The sequence below is a fragment of the Scyliorhinus torazame genome, chromosome 13, assembly GCF_047496885.1.
Source record: "Scyliorhinus torazame isolate Kashiwa2021f chromosome 13, sScyTor2.1, whole genome shotgun sequence".
NCBI lineage: Eukaryota > Metazoa > Chordata > Chondrichthyes > Carcharhiniformes > Scyliorhinidae > Scyliorhinus > Scyliorhinus torazame.
This window is the reverse complement of record NC_092719.1, coordinates 85,037,558-85,054,667: the sequence shown is the minus strand read 5'-3', so window position 1 is coordinate 85,054,667 and position 17,110 is coordinate 85,037,558. Positions and strand designations below refer to the sequence as shown.

At 44.9% G+C, this 17,110-nt stretch overlaps 1 protein-coding gene across 1 annotated transcript in view; it reads left to right on the top strand.

Moving 5' to 3' along the window:
* The first annotated feature begins 3,107 nt into the window (after positions 1 to 3,107).
* lta4h (leukotriene A4 hydrolase) overlaps positions 3,108 to 17,110 on the top strand; it is a 98,458-nt gene continuing 84,455 nt past the window's right edge. Inside the window, exons 1-5 of the mRNA XM_072471931.1 lie at positions 3,108 to 3,293; positions 7,122 to 7,252; positions 12,107 to 12,227; positions 14,337 to 14,405; positions 16,603 to 16,707. Of these exons, the coding sequence (XP_072328032.1) occupies positions 3,138 to 3,293; positions 7,122 to 7,252; positions 12,107 to 12,227; positions 14,337 to 14,405; positions 16,603 to 16,707 (582 nt within the window). The 5' untranslated portion in view covers positions 3,108 to 3,137. The remainder of the gene's footprint in view (positions 3,294 to 7,121; positions 7,253 to 12,106; positions 12,228 to 14,336; positions 14,406 to 16,602; positions 16,708 to 17,110) is intronic.

The following is a 17,110-nucleotide window of genomic DNA, read 5'->3' as shown; positions in this document are numbered from 1 at the left end:
CATCAGCTCCTGAACCCATATAATAGACTGAACCTTCATTACTGAAGTCCCATCAGCCTCTGAACCCTTATACTTGGAATTGAATCATCATTTGCGATGTCACATCAACCCAAAACCCTAACCCAAGCCGAAACAACAATATGAAATCCCATCAATTAAATTGCTAATCCCCAGACTGACCTGTGATTTCGTCGAGGTGGTCTTTCTGTGCCAACCGCGAGTGACCAGACTAATCAGACGATAAGAAGAGGGGAACAATCAATGCGCGGTCGTTTTCCAGTTCTACATTGAGGGCCCTTTGTTCCCCATCCTCCTGTTCATAATCAGTCTAATTCTGATTTCGCAGTTGGATCAGGATCGCCCTGAGAAATCCCGGTTTTCGGCACCAAATGTTGATTCCCAAAATTCTTTTTCCGTCAGTCTGGCCTCAATAAAAGTCGAGATGGATTCGCACGTAAAAAGAAGTTATTTTATTCAGCTTGCAAGCTTGATTCATTTCACAGAAACATAAGAGACATCCAGTCTCCTACATCCCAGAAAGCGAATGAACAAAGAGACAAAGGGATCTCTGCAAATCAATTCAAATGGTATCAAGTTTCACATACTCGACACCCATAGGTCATCCTATGTCCCTCCTGACTTGTTTGATCCATTCTGATTGGCTCACTTCCAATCCCTTTCTCTGGCCCCTATCAATGCAGCATCACTCTCGTAGACACATCTCTTCCTGCTTTTTCCATGCGGTCTCAAATCCCTTTGTCTCTACCTGCCAGAATCAAAGTGGCTTATTTCTACATTACATTAACTAATATCTCTAAAGTAACTATTTTATATCACATTCGTCAACTCACTTCTTGGTCGCCACTGGAAGTCATCATTAGACTTAGACTTTTAATTCCAGATTTTCACCATTTGCAGTGCCGGGATTTGATCCTGGGTCTGCAGAACATTATTCTGGGTCTCTGCTTAACTAGTCCAGTGACAATACCACTACGCCACCGCCACTGCCTATCCTGTTCACAGGCAAACTTGCTTCTGGCCTGTCGCCCCAGTCAAATTAAAAAAAAAAAATTGAGAGTACCCAATTATTTTCTTTCCAATTAAAGGGCAATTTAACCTGGCCAATCCACCTATCCTGCAAATCTTTGGGTTGTGGGGGTGAGACCCACGCAAACACTGGGAGAATGTGCAAACTCCACACGGACAGTGACCTGGAGCTGGGATCGAACCCTGGCGCTCAGCGCCTTGAGGCAGCAATGCCAACCACTGCACCACCGTGCCATTCCTCCCAATCAAATCTTTAACTGAACTGCAGTGAGAGCAGATGTTTGGTTTCTGCTCACATCTCAATCTAAAAATAAATTGAACTGTTTCTCTGCAAAATGCCTGGTACACTAGCTCCTCCCATTAATTACATCATATTACCAAGCTAAAACACAATGTATCTAATTAACTACTCCACAGGGAACCGTCTTAATCCAAACAAAAATCCATTAACCCGAGTTTTATGATGTTTCAATTGCACATCTGGTTCCCCAAAACAGTCTTTTAAACCAGGATTTTTAAAAACACTACTGCAGCAGTCAAAATAGACCCAGACTTTTAATCCTCACTGCAATATTTTACACTCATTTGAGAGGCCACTGTTTCATCTGAAAGCCAGTGGGCGTGATTCTCTGCTGGCGGAATGCTGCATTTTGCCGGCGCCCGGGGGTTTTCCGACAGCGTGGGGTTGCCCCACAATGGGAAACCGCATTGACTGGCCGGCGTAACGGAGAATCACGCCGGCGGGTCGAGGCAGAAATGTGGCACGGCGGGGTGGAGAATCCAGCCCAGCATCTCTAATAGTTCAGCCCACCCTCAGTACTGCTCTGAGTGTGAGCCTTGACTATGTGCTAAAATGCTGTAGGAAACTGAACTAGGATGTGGGGAATGCCGAAGTCCAAGTATTTGGGGCAGCACGGTCGAGCAGTGGTTAGCACTGCCACCTCATGGCGCCGAGGTCCCAGGTTTGATCCCGGCTCTGGGTCACTGTCCGTGTGGAGTCTGCACATTCTCCCCGTGTTTGCGTGGGATTCGTCCCCACAACCCAAAAATGTGCAGGGTAGGTGGATTGGCTGCACTAAATTGCCCCATAATTGGAAAAAATGAATTGGGTACTCTAAATTTATTTAAAAAAAATGAATCCAGTATTTGCAGGTCAAATCTGGGAGGTTAAAGACCCATTAGGAACAAATCGCAAGTGATCCTCCAAGACCTATTTGGCCCAGTCTCAAAATGGTCTCCCAGTTCTACCGCATAACTGTTTGTGCTGCTTTTGACAAAATGCGTGCACAAGAACCTGCTCTACAAAATCAAAGCCTCGACTAAAATACTGTTTCACTCCATTAGTCAGCCCAAAACAACCCCCATTGGTCAGCCCCTGTCAATGGCTGGTCAGCACAAAACCATCCACATTTGTCAGCCCCTGTCAATGGTTGGTCAGCCCAGAACCATCCCCATGGACAGCATGGTAGCACAGTGGTTAGCAAAGTTGCTTCACAGCTGCAGGGTCCCAGGTTCAATTCCCGGCTTGGGTCACTGTCTGTGCGGAGTCTGCACGTTCTCCCCGTGTGTGCGTGGGTTTCCTCCGGGTGCTCCGGTTTCCTCCCACAGCCCAAAGATGTGCAGGTTAGGTGTATTGGCCATGCTAAATTGCCCTTACTGTCTAAAAATGGTTAGGTGGAGTTATAGGGATTGGGTGGAGGTGTGAGCTTAAGTATGATGCTCTTTCCAAGGGCCGGTGCAGACTCGATGGGCCAAATGGTCTCCTTCTACACTGTAAATTCTATGATCCCTATTGGTCAAGCCCAGGGCCCCCTCTTCCCCAATTGGTTAGTCCAAGTAGCACCTCAGTGGTCAGGCCCAGAGTCACACTATTGGTCAGAAACAGATGGCCCCTCCCACTGGTCAGTCTTAGTGACCCGCCAGCCCCAAGCCCTGGGCTCGCTAACCGTCACGTCCGCGTGCTCCGCTTTGAGTGGGCGGGAGACCCGCGGCGCCTGCTGGGAAGTGTTGGTGCTGACCAATCAGGAGGGGGCTGTTGTCGTGGCGCCTGCGCAGTGTCAGCTGCCGGTCCGGGCTCAGTTAGCGGGAGGATGGCCGAGCAGTCAGACAGCAGCTCATTCACTGCAGCGGAGCACTTCACCACTCGCCATCTCGCACTCACTCTGCGGGTGGAATTCCAGAACCGGCGGATCGGTGCTTCAGCCGCACTGACTGTTGAAGCTCTGCGGGACGAGCTGTCTGAACTGGTAAGCACACGGCTACTGCCTCGGTTACTGAGAGCAGGGGAGCCGGAGCCGCTCCCGGCCACTGTGCAACCCCTCCCGGTCACTGCAACCCCACCGGGCGAAGTACCTGGGAAACCCGACTGCGAGTCTCATCTGCAAACCGTTAGAGATTTGCACCCCATGTGGTGGGGGGTTATGTGCGCCCCGTGGGGGGGCGGGGGGGGGAGGGTGATGGTGGAGATGATGGAGCGGAGTGTGTGCCCGTGGAGATGGTGGAGGGGGGTGTGTGCCCGGGGAGATGGTGGAGGGGGGTGTGTGCCCGTGGAGATGGTGGAGGGGGGTGTGTGCCCGTGGAGATGGTGGAGGGGGGTGTGTGCCCCTTGGAGATGATGGAGGGGGGTGTGTGCCCCTTGGAGATGATGGAGGGGGGTGTGTGCCCCTTGGAGATGGTGGAGGGGGTCGTGTGCCCCTTCGAGATGGTGGAGGGGGTCGCGTGGACCACTCCTCCGAGGTGGGAGTCCCTATTGGACCTGAGGAGCAATGGGAGGGGGTCACGGGCTCCTTGGAGATGCTGGAGGGGGTCGCGTGCTCCTTAGAGATGGTGGCGGGGGTAGCGTACCCAGTGGAGGGGGGCGCATGCCCTGTGGAGGGGGGGGGGGTGTGCCCTGTGGAGACGGATGCGTGCCCTATGGAGCCGGTGGAGCGGGATGTGTGCCCTGTGCAGACGGTGGAGCCGGATGCGTGCCCTGTGGAGGGGGGGGGGGGGGTGTGCGCGGGGGGGGGGGGGTGCGCCCTGTGGAGCCCTGTGGAGCCGGATGCGTGCCCTGTGCAGACGGATGCGTGCCCTGTGCACCTGTGCAGACGGATGCGTGCCCTGTGCAGACGGCGGAGCCGGATGTGTGCCCTGTGCAGATGGCGGAGCCGGATGCGTGCCCTGTGCAGACGGCGGAGCCGGATGCGTGCCCTGTGCAGACGGCGGAGCCGGATGCGTGCCCTGTGCAGACGGCGGAGCCGGATGCGTGCCCTGTGCAGACGGCGGAGCCGGATGCGTGCCCTGTGCAGACGGCGGAGCCGGATGCGTGCCCTGTGCAGACGGCGGAGCCGGATGCGTGCCCTGTGGAGACGGTGGAGGGAGGGTGGTGTGTGCCCTGTGAAGATGGTGGGGGTGGGGTGGCGTGCCCCCTGGAGATGGTGGAGGGGTGTATGCCTCCTGGAGATGGCGGAGGGGTGCGTGTGTGCCCCATGGAGATAGTGGATGGCGTGGGGGTGCGCCCCGTGGAGATAGTGGAAGGTGTATCTGTCAGCGCCCTGTGGAGATGGTGGAGGGGTTTGCGTGCCCTGTGGCGGGGCGGAGGTGCCCTACAGAGATGGGGGAGTGGTATGTGAGAAAAATGGAGATGGGGGCTGGTATGTGTGGCTTTTGCAGGTGCGAGGAGAGGAGACTGGGCTACATCCCTGCCAGAGGGAGGTGGCAGGGCAGACTTTTACTCCGAGGTGGGAGTCCCTATTGGACCTGAGGAGCAATGGGAGACCTCAACACTAAGTCTGGATTACATGAAACCTCGTAGCATCAGATCAACATGAATCTGGAAACCGGCTAATCAACAGCTACTGCCCTTCCTCCGCTTCTGAATCAGTGTACCACTTACAGAAGCACTGAAAGTAGAGAGGGCGTACAGTGTCCATCGCCAAGGAAGCTCTGACAAAGAGTCATTGGACTCGAAAAATTAGCTCTTTTCTCTCCCTACAGATGCTGCCAGACCTGCTCAGATTTTGTGGCATTTTGTTTTTTGGCTAGATGGATAAAGAACTGCATGGGCAACAGGAGACAGAGAGTAGTAGTGGAAGGGAGTTTCTTAAAATGGAGAACTGTGACCAGTGGTGTTCCACAGGGATCCGTGCTGGGACCACCACTGTTGTTTGTGATATACATAAATGATCTGGAGGAAGGTATAGGCGGTCTGATTAACAAGTTTGCAGATGACACTAAGATTGGTGGAGTAGCAGATAGTGAAGGGGACTGTCAGAATACAGCAGAATATAGATAGATTGGAGAGTTGGGCAGAGAAATGGCAGATGGAGTTCAATCCGGGCAAATGCGAGGTGATGCATTTTGGAAGATCCAATTCAAGAGTGATCTATACGGTAAATGAAATAGCCCTGGGGAAAATTGATGTACAGAGAGATCTGGGTGTTCAGGTCCATTGTACCGTGAAGGTGGCTGTGCAGGTCGATAGAGTGGTCAAGAAGGCATACGGCATGCTTTCCTTCATCGGAAGGGGTATTGAGTACAAGAGTCGGCAGGTCATGTTACAGTTGTATATGACTTTGGTTCGACCACATTTGGAATACTGCATACAGTTCTGGTCGCCACATTACCAAAAGGATGTGGATGCTTTGGAGAAGGTGCAGAGGAGGTTCACGAGGATGTTGCCTGGTATGGAGGGCGCTAGCTATGAAGAGAGGTTGAGTAGATTAGGATTATTTTCATTAGAAAGACGGAGGTTGAGGGGGGACCTCATTGAGATCTACAAAATCATGAGAGATATAGACAGGGTGGGTAGCAAGAAGCTTTTTCGCAGAGTGGGGGACTCGATTACTAGGGGTCACGAGTTCAAGGTGAGAGGGGAAAAGTTTAAGGGAGATATGCGTGGAAAGTTCTTTACGCAGATGGTGGTGGGTGCCTGGAACCTATTGCCGGCGGAGGTGGTAGAGGCGGGCACGATGGCGTCATTTAAGATGTATCTAGACAGATACATGAATGGGCAGGGAGCAGAGGGATACAGATCCTTAGAAAATAGGCGACAGTTTTGGATAGAGGATCTGGATCGGCGCAGGCTTGGAGGGCTGAAGGGCCTGTTCCTGTGCTGTAATTTTTCATTTTTCTTTGTTTCATGAGTTGCAGTAGTGGAGTTTCATGTGTGCAAATAATTGCTAGTTTTAAGTTATTTTTTTTAAAGTTACTAAGTTTGGGGGAAAAGCATTCAAATTATACAGTTTTTATTTTATACTTTAGATTAGTAAATTAGGTATTTGTAATGCTTTGACAATATGATCAGACTTTATAGATACATTTTGGTGAGTATTATCTTGATTTGCTGCTGTGATTTTGAGCCGCAGCATAACAGTTGTTCCCAATGTTGCAGCAACTGACTGGAAAAATCCAAGGAGCACACTCAGCAAAATTGAGCTGAATGACACCGTTTTGCTGAACCAATTCCTGGAGAAAACCATGGTACATGGACTTTGTGACATGATGTGATAATTAGCTCTCTGAATTTTGCTGATGTGGAAGCTATTGTAATCTACAGTTTTAAAAAACTATAATGTATTCTTTTCCTCCCTGTGATAAGCTATCGTTATTGAAATATTACCATACATTTGCTTGATTTTGAAAAATGAGAAAGTTATGCTGCTATTATTGCCACCTTTCCCAATTTTCTTTTCCCTTCTGAAGGCAGCAAGCTGTAGCAGCAGTACCCGTTTATGGGTATTGACTGCTCGCTGAGTTCATTTCTTCCACAGGTACGTTGGTTGGAGAAGTATAGATTTGTGTTATCTGTGTAACAAAAGTGTAAACTAGTTCTGTCTAAATTAGTTTTGCTTAATTCATTTAGTTTGTTACCCCAATAAACAAAGGAAATCTTGATAGTTGAACATTTTTTTATATTCACTTTTTTGGGGGTTGTCAGTTGCTTTGTTGCAGGCAAGTGAAATCAAGCTTTCCAGTTTTTAAAGGATGCTTAAAGTGGCTTTTTTGATATAGCTTTGGAACTGATTTAAGCAAAACTGAGTCATACTTAACTGTGATTATTTTGTGTAGTTTCAATATTTGCCCTTTATTTACAGACTTTGGACACAAGAGACCTTAAAATACTCAAGATTACTGCCAATGGACAGGAGGTCAAATTTGCACTTGGAAATAAGCACTGCTTTAAAGGGGCGGCCTTAACAATTTCCCTTCCATTTAAATTGCTACGGTATGATGCTAAAACCTAGAAAGTGTTCTCTACTTTGTTTAATCTGTTATATTTTAATTTGGTATCAAATCTTGTTATTTCGCACTAGCCAATTTCTATGGAGTTACAGGTGCTCTATGGAGTTATAGGTGGGAGTTAAGACCCAGTAGTTTGTAGGTGAGGTGATGTTAAAGGGTGTGGGTTAGTTGGACCAGGATAAATGGATTTAGCTCCCATTTTAAAGGTTTTATTGTATCCTTATGTTTACATCTATCCATGTAGGTTCCTGCACCTACATTCAACATGGAAACTGCCAATATAAGAGTTGCACTTTAATTACACCCTCCTGTTAACGCTGTTGTGCCTTCATGGGGCAGAGTTTCTGGTAACTTGACAAGTATTACATCAGTTTCCAGTATCAATCTGGTTACAGGAATGAGAACATTTATAATGACACTCACTTGAATTTGTATGTTTACAATTCCGTTTATGATGTATTCACGCCCAGTTCTGCAATTTGTACAACAACAAAAGGCATGTTTACTGAGAACCAGAGATACTTTTAAAGGCATTTGTTTTCTGATTTCTTTCATATTCGATTCTGAAGAGTCCATTTTAACCCTTCCTTCCCTGCCACAGGTTGCGAAGATATGAAAAGACCAGCTGGCCACTGAAGCCTACCCACACTTAAGATTGTTGGGTGCCTAATGACAAGTCACTTCCCACCACCTTGGACCATAAGATATAGGAGCAGAATGAGCCTGCTCTGTCATTCGATCATGGTTGATATGTTCCTCATCCCCATTCTCATGCCTTCTTCCCATAACCCCTGACCCCTTATTAATCAAGAAATCCCTTTATTAATCAAGAAAACCAGATTTGTGCTTGAGGTGATGTAACCTACAGGGCTACAGACCAAGAGCTGGAAGGTGGAGTTAGACAGAATAGATATTTCTTAGAACATAAGAACTTGAAGCAGGAGTAGGCTCCTCAAATCTGCTCCACCGTTCAATATGATCATGGCTGATCTCATCATGGAATTAACTCCACCGTCCTGCCTGTTCTCCGTAACACTCCAACCCATTGCTAATTAAAAATGTGTCTAACTCCTCACATTTACTCACTGTCCCAGCATCCACTGCACTCTGGGGTAGCGAATTCCACAGATTTGCGACCCTTTGGGAGAAGTAATTTCTCCTCATCGCTTAAATTTGCTGCCCCTTATCCTGAGACCCCCTTATCCTGAATGCTCCACAAGAGGAAGCATCCGCTCCATGTCTACTTTATCCATACCATTTATCATAATATACATCAATTTGATCTCCCCTCATTCTTCTAAATGCTAGCGTATAGGCCAAAATTACTCACTCTTTCTTCAAAAGACAAACCCCTCATCTCTGGAATCAACCTAGTCAACCTCCTCTGAACTGCCTCCAATGCCACGACATCTTTCCTCAAATAAGGGAACCAAAGCTGCACGATACTTCAGGTGTGGTCTCACCCATGTCTTGTACAGTTGCAACAGCACTTCCTTACCTTTATACTCACAGTAACTTCATTGCAGCGTTAATGTAAGCCTACTTGTGACACTAATAAAGATTATACTCTATTCCTTTAATATTAAATGCCAACATTCCATTTGTTTCCTTTACCTGCTGTACCTGCATGCTAGTTTTCTGCGACTCATGCACGAGGACATCCAGATCCCTCTGCACCTGAGCACCCAGAAGCCTCTCCCCATTTAAATAAGTTGCTGTTCCGTTTTTCCGCCCAAAATTGATGACCTCACACTTATCCAAGTTAAACTCCATCTGCCACATTTTTATTTAAAAAAAAATTATTTTAATTAAGGTTTTTGAAATTTTTTATCAAAATATCATAGACAATGACATCAACATGGTATAATAAACATTTCCCACCCCATCTCAATCTTCACACACCCCAACCATACAACAACAATCCCCCCCCAGGGCTTCGTGTCCCTCCACATTAACAAGATCTGTCTCCTGGCTACCAGGGAGGCAAAGGCCAAGACGTCAGCCTCTTTTGCCCCCTGAACTCCCAGCTCTTCCGACACTCCAAAGATCACTACCTCCGGACTCGGCACCACCCGTGTTTTTAGCACCATGGACATTGCCTCAGCAAAACCCTGCTGAAAACCAAAACATGTGGACATGATTTGCTGGACATCCTGCGCACCTCGCACACCTATCTTCTTCCCTGAAAAATCTGCTCATTCTAGCCACTGTCATGTGTGCCCGGTGAACTACTTTAAATTGTATGAGGCTGAGCCTGGCACATGATGAGGAGGTATTGACCCTGCTTAGGGCATCCACCCTTGGACCCGCCTCTATCTCCCCTCCTAGCTCGTCCTCCCACTTGCCCGTAAGCTCCTCCACCGGAATTTCCTCCGCCTCCGAAAGCTGCTGTTAAATATCTGAATCCTTCCCCTCTCCCACCCAGGTACTGGAGACTACTCTATCCTGTATCCCCCATGGCGGCAGCAGAAAGGCCGGCACCTGTTTTCTCAGGAAGTCTTGCACCTGCAAATACCTAAAACCATTCCCTGCTGGCAATTTAAATTTCTCCTCCAAGGCTTTCAAGCTGGGAAAACTCCCGTCTATAAATAGATCCCCCATCCTTCTAATTCCTGCCCTTTGCCAACTCCGGAACCCACCATCTAGCCTACCCGGTACAAACCTATGATTATTATAGATCAGAGTCCAAACCGATGCTCCCTCCACTCTCTCATATCTCCTCCATTGCCCCCAGATTCTCAGAGCCACCACCGGACTTGTGGAGTATCGGGCCATTTGGCACCCCACTAGTTACATCTTGCCACCCAGAAAAAGGCCCTATTATCCTGACTCCGTCTCCTGTCCATCAGCCAGTCTTCTATCCAATAAATTACCCAAACCCCTTGTGATCCAACCTTGTATATTAACATTCGATGCGGCATCTTATTAAAAGCCTTCCAGAAGTCCAGATGTACCACATCTACAGAATCGCAATTATCCACTTGGCTTGTTACATCTTCAAAGAACTCTAGCAAATTAGTCAGACATGATTTACTCTTCAAACAACCATGTTCACTATTTAGTCTGTAATTTCCTACATTCTGCCTCCCTCCCTATTTTTCCCTATTGATGATGATCTTTCCTAACCCTTTGTTTATGTTTAAAAGTTTCCCAATCTTCCAACCTGTCACTCGCCTTTGCAACACGGTATACCTTAGCTTTTGTCTTTATATTGTCCTTAACCCCCTTGCTTAGCCATGGATTTTTAAAAAAATCCGTCTTACCGTCTTTCGTCCTCTCTGGAATATATTTTAGTTGTGCGGAATTGAGTATCTCCTTAAACAACTGGCACTGCTCATCATCTGTCCCACCTTTTAGCCTTCCTGCCCACTCTACTCACGATAAATCTGTGTTTAGAATGGTAGAGTAGATAATGAGAAACTCTTTCTTCCGATGGGAAAGTTATAGTTGGAACACAGATAAGGTGATTAAAGAGAAAACTAACTGGGAATTTATATAATTGTTAACATGTTTAAATGTATATTGCCAAACCCTATCCAAATCTTTGGACAGATCCAAAACAATGCATTCAAGTGCTGTGTTGCAGAGGTGAGTAAAAAAAATAACAAGGTCATCAATGCTATTGAAAACTAAACCAGCAAATCTTAGACCTGGCCAGAACTTTAAAGATGGTGCACTATTAATAGCCCTGTTTAAGCCTGTGGGAGACATTTTAAACATGCTTTATGATAGTTGCTGCTTTTATCCTCACCCGATGAAGGAGCTGAGCTCCGAAGGCGAGTGACTCTTAACAAACCTGTTAGACTTTAACCTGGTGTTGCAAGACTTCTTACTGTGTCCTTAAAGGTTTGTGCCATGCTTAATAACTGATCAATTGCCTCACCACATTCGTGGTGGGTTTGCAAATTGGGCTATTAATATATGATTTAAAGAGCCTGTTGGTAATCAAATTTGTAATTTTAAGTCCATTGTGTTTTTTAGAATCAGAATCTGATAAACAATTCCTCTTTTCCTATTTATGCATTCAGGCATCAAGGGGAATATTCCAGCTCTCAATCTTGTCCATATGCACAGAAAATGTCAGGGTTTTTTTTTGTTGACCTAATACAAGAGCAAAAATGACATCAGGAATACAGTCAGAGTTACTTGAAGGTTATCAATGTTGCTCTACACAGCAAGTGCTGTTAGAATAGAACAGGGAACTTGCAATTATAAAGTGCTTTCCATATTATTAGGATCACCTTAAAGTGCAACTTTTGACATGTATTCACTCTATTGAAAGAATGTACTCTCTTTATGCAGTGCAAAAATCCAATAAAGCAAATGTGATAATTGATTAGTTAATCTGTTTTAAATTTACAACGGGATGAGTATTGACTCGGGAGAGCTCCCTTGCTTCTCCAAATAGGCCAAAGCATCTTTTATGCCCACTAGAGCAGGTTTTATATCTCATCTTAAAGATGGTGCTAAAATATTGGGCTAGGTTGCGTGCTCAAGACTTGGAGTGGTTTGATTCTATGATGAGGTTTACCAACTAGAGTACTACTAATTGAGCTAAATTTAAGATGGTAATCTAGTCCAAGATGGGTGAGTCACAGCTAAACTCATCTCTTTCATTTCTGCATACAAGTTTCTCTCGGGAATAAATGGGTGGCATATTTGCATTTCCCTCCATTTGGAACACTAAAGACAATTGAATTAACCAAATTAATCTCGGTAAGGATAGCAACTAACTCTCCATGAAAAGGATGTGTAGCCTGAGATTTCCTTGCACCATTCTATTGGAGGAACGATGTAAGCTTATTGATAGCAATTTATAACCTTTCTAATCCTGCAGGGGCCAGCATGTGGTCGTGGAGATTTCATATGAGACATCACCAGAAGCTTCAGCTTTGCAGTGGCTCACTGCAGAACAGACAGCTGGGAAGAAGCACCCTTACCTGTTCAGTCAATGTCAGGTACAATATTTAGAATACGCTTCTTTACACCATGCAGTGGACTTCTGCGTTTAAATAAAGATGAAATTTGTTTTATTAAGTAGAATAAGCTTGACCAATTTCTGATGAATTAGTTCGAACTCTAAACTTCTCATGATTATTATTGAATTGAGAATTTTTACTCCTGAGCTGGGAATAATAGCGGACCTAGGAAATTAGTGACTATTCGTAAAGTTTGTTATACCATCTCTTTGTGATCTAGTTTTTAAAATGTTCCTGTGCTAAAGTTAGGTAGGACACCTATTGTTTATGTCTGCTTTCTAAATTTCATATTCTCATACCTGCAGTTCCTGAAATTGCAGTTTTATGGATTGGCTAAGAGGCTCTGTTGATAAGATTGTATTGCGGAACATGCACATAATTCAATGTATTAGGACCATTGCAGCAATTACACTGTGAAACAACTGATTTAATCATGCTTACTCAGCTCTGCGACTGTCTTCACTATTTACGTTGTTTTGCAAACCAGTTGAAATTATATGATTGGCTGTTTCTCAGCTCTGCATGCACAACATCACCTTGCATTTATATGGTTCTTGTAAAGTTATAAAAGATCCCAAAGCATTTTTCAGGAGTATCTTAAAACAGAATTTAACACCTAGTCACATGAGAAGATTTGAGGGCAGGTGATCAAAAGCTTGGTCAAAGAAGTAAGCTTAAAGGAATGTCTTAAAGGAAGAAAGCGGTCTGAAGGACCATGGCTTCTGTCTCCAGTGGTGGACTGACGCAAGTCAAAAATGCCTGAGGCCAGATTGATGTACAATTAAACTCCCAAATGCGAATCATCACAGTTTCTTTTCAATCAACCCACCTGCCTTGGCTTTCAGACTTGCGTGCCCCCCATCACCACCATCAAGTAGGTAATTGCTATCCTTACTGAGATTAGTTTATTTAATTCAATTGCACCAGGCTACAGACAAGGTCTACTCCAGCCCAAGCCTGCTGTTCTTCAGTTCCTTTCTTAATGCACAGCAGTACACATTCCCTCACGCTACTCTATATGGTTAAACCCAGCACATTTGAGGTGTAAAAGCTGAGACCTGTGGCAGGAGGAAAGCGTCCATCAGAAATTACTCATTCGGTGGGACCTGTTGGAATTCCTGACTCTTGAGAAGGTTAAGTTTGAACTGAGGGGAAGGATGGAGGGGTTCTATAATTCATGGGCATTATTCATTATGCACTTTCAAGAACTGGATAACATCGAACATTAGTGGGAGGGGGTGTTGGGAGGGGGACTGTATGTGTTAATGGGGATTGACATTATATTTGTTATTGTTTATTGTTGGTGGGTGTAAATTTGGGAGAAAATGTGAAATAGGAGGAGAATAAAAATATTTTAAAAAGAAATGACTCTCATCATAGAACCCACTGCTCATTCACCCAGTTCCCACTGAAACGGGGTCCTTTTTAAATATTTTCCAGCCTGGCCAAGGCCTCTGTGTAGCCACTCAACATTAGTAGTTTGGCTAAGAACATCTAGACCAGGAGTTCCCGGTCTGTAGAAGGGCCTGCAGGGGGTCCACAAACTGGTGGCTAGCACATTACCAGTAAACGCCGGTTGGAACGTGCAAACTCCTAAATTGAAAAATTAAATGCGCCATGTAGAGCAAGACGTCTTGAAGCATTGAATGCTCATAGGCTGCCTAGTCAACCTTCCGGCATCCAATGCTCCCAGAGGCTGCCTCTGGGCCCCTGGGAACTGGATGGGCTGAGGAGAGATTTCTGGCATCGTGCAATGAACAGGGTGAGTGTTGCGTGTGTGAGGATGCCCAGTATTAGAACTATTTCTTGTATATTTCCAACCTGACCCATTATGGGGTCAGAATTGTATTACTTGTATATGTCTGAACAACACTAATGTTAATATTGAAGATTTATGTTGGTTTTATGAAAGAGCCCTTTAGTGAGTTACTGTTTAGTATCAGAGCTTTGGAATAATGGTTAATCGAGTATTCCAAATCTGCAAAAAAACACGCTGAGGCTGATTTTACATTTTATCTAACTGATTTATCTATTAAAGTCAAGTGTTAGAGTCTGATCTGTAATTATTGTGTTTTTGTGTATTTATAGGCTATACATTGCCGAAGCATGATCCCTTGCCAGGACACGCCCTCTGTGAAAAGCACGTATTATGCTCGGGTATGTAACTACATGTAGGCCAGTAAAATGAATGGAGATTTATTGCCCAAACCAAACTAAGGTGCTGACACGATTGCGTTGCTGATAGTACTAGGCTGCTGCAACTTATTGCTCAGTACTTTGAACTTTACGCAGTGCTCAATTTGTGTGGCAAGAGCAGGCTTCATTAAGCCATTCGATTGGCCACTTTTGAAGTTCCAGTGCATCGGTTTAAAGCTAATATGTTTTGCAACCTAATTTGTGTGATGCTGTTTCTTTTTGGTTGCCAAGGTCACGGCATCTTGGCTTTAAATTCCTCCAAACCTACTTTTTATTAGACAATGAAAGGCAGTCTTTTGGGTGTGATCAGTCTTTGTTTATTTATTAATTTGCATCATCTATCTGCCCACAACCCTCCCTTCCAAAATATTTTCATGCAGTCGAGTCCTCTGGAGACAAAGGCTGACATTTATTGAAACTTGACTGTTTGTCTTAGCACAGTTTTTGCTTCCTTTTGGATCATCTTTCACTTTCTGTGAAACAGTAAGTGAAAATGATCTTCACTTGTGGGTAAAAGAGGGGCAAATGACATTAAAGAATCAAAGTGAGGATACTGGATACCCCATTGAACTCCACTTTATTAAATGTGATCGTTTCATCACTGTATACAAGGGTATTTTTTTTAAACTGCTTTACCATCCAAATGGACATTTATAACTTTATTAATCAATTTGGCACTTTATTCCATTTCCTGCCAGTGCCTTGGTAGATGTATCTACATTAAATAAATTGAAGCACATGGGATTACAGAGGCAATGTGCGTGCAAAGTAGAATGGTGTGGTCAACAATTGTTTTTCAGACTAGTGGGAGTCCACCACAGACTTGTTGGCCTGTTTCTGTTCCGTGTCTTATGTATATTGTTTTCCCGGGGACAATATTAGGACTTTTGCTGTGCATTAATGAACTTAATTTGGGTATTGGGCTACAATTTCAAAGCTTACAAATGACAAACCCTGGAAATTACTGAGGAGGGTAGCAGCAGATGTAAGGAGGTGTAATAGGTCCACACTTGACAGATGGAATTTAATGCAAAGAAACATGATGTGTTGCATTTTGTAAGTAGAATCAGGAGAGACTATATAAATGGTAGTAAATTTTAAGAGGTTGCAAGGAGAGAGGTCTGGCAGTTTGTGCATACACTAGTCTTCCAAGTGGCAGGGCAAATTGACAAAAACCTTTTTGAGAAAAAGCGATGTGGGATCCTTCTATAATTCAGTTCCTTCATGGGAATGTGGCTGTTGCTGGTGAGGCCAGTATTGGTTGCCCAGCCCAAGTTGATCTTTGTGTGTATGAATCGAGGCATAGCTTATAAACACAAGAAAATGGTGCGCACAATCTTCAAAAAGGACTGGTAAAGCCTCAAGCTGCAGTGCTGTCGAATTCTGGACACTACTTTACTTTCGAAGGATTGTCAAAGCTTTGAAGAGTGTAGAGGAGATTTATCAGAAGAATACCAAAGATGAGGGTCTTCAATTATGTGAGATCGTTTTTAGCGCAGTGAAGATTAAGGGGAAATTTGATGAAGGCATTTAAAATGGAGGGGTTTTAAATGAAGTAAACAAAAAGGGAAACTTTGAAGTGTCAGAATGGTCAGTACCCAGAGGGGACAGATTAATGATAGAATCATAGACTTTCTGCAGTGCAGAAGGAGGTCATTCAGCCCATCAAATCTACACAAACCCTCTGAAAGAGGACCCTACCTCGGTCCACTCTTCCTATCCCCGTAACCCACCTAACCTGCACATCTGTGGACACCAAGGTGAAATTTAGCATGGCCAATCCACCAAATCTGCACATCTTTGGGCATCAAGATAGTTGACAAAAGATCCAGAGGGGGAATGATCTGGAATGCACTACCTGAAAGGGTGGTGGAACAGATTCAATAGTAACTTTCAAAAAGAAAGATAAATACTTGGATAAAGAAAAAAACTGCAGGGGACTGGGACTAATTGAACAGCTCCTTCAATGGGCTGGATAGACTCCTGTGTTGTGGGATTCTAAATGCCTTTAGAAGAAACTTGTTAACTTTTGCTTCAGAATTGTATTAAAACTATTGTATTTTAATCCATCATGTGAGGTGTCTGTAGCTTTACTTTTCTATCTTAAAGTTACTGAGATAACTGCGCAGTTGTTTAATCATTTTTTGTTCCCATTTAGGTATCTGTTCCAAAAGAGCTTGTTGCTCTAATGAGTGCTAACCAAGATGGGGAGATGGCTGATGACAAGGACAAGAGCAGAAAGATTTATTGCTTTCGGCAAACGGTAAACAATGGATATGAGACACTTGGAAGTGGAACCTCGTTATCGGCCGGTGGATAAACTGTTAAAATGTTTTATCTTTTTTAAATCTCCTTTTTCACATTTTCTCCCACATTTACACCCATCAACAATAAACAATAATCAGCAAGATATGCCAATCCCCATAATAACAACGGTCCCATCCGCCCACCAACCCCCAAACCTCAGCCCACATGTTTACCCCCCCCCCCCGCAACGCTCACACACATCCTCTACTCCTTCAAAAAATCGGCTCATCCTCGCCCTCGTGAGGTGCGCTCTATATACCACCTTCAGCTGTATCAGCCCCAACCTCGCACATGAGGTGGAGGCATTCACTCTCCGGAGCACCTCACACCAGACCCCCTCCTCTATAACCTCTCCCAGC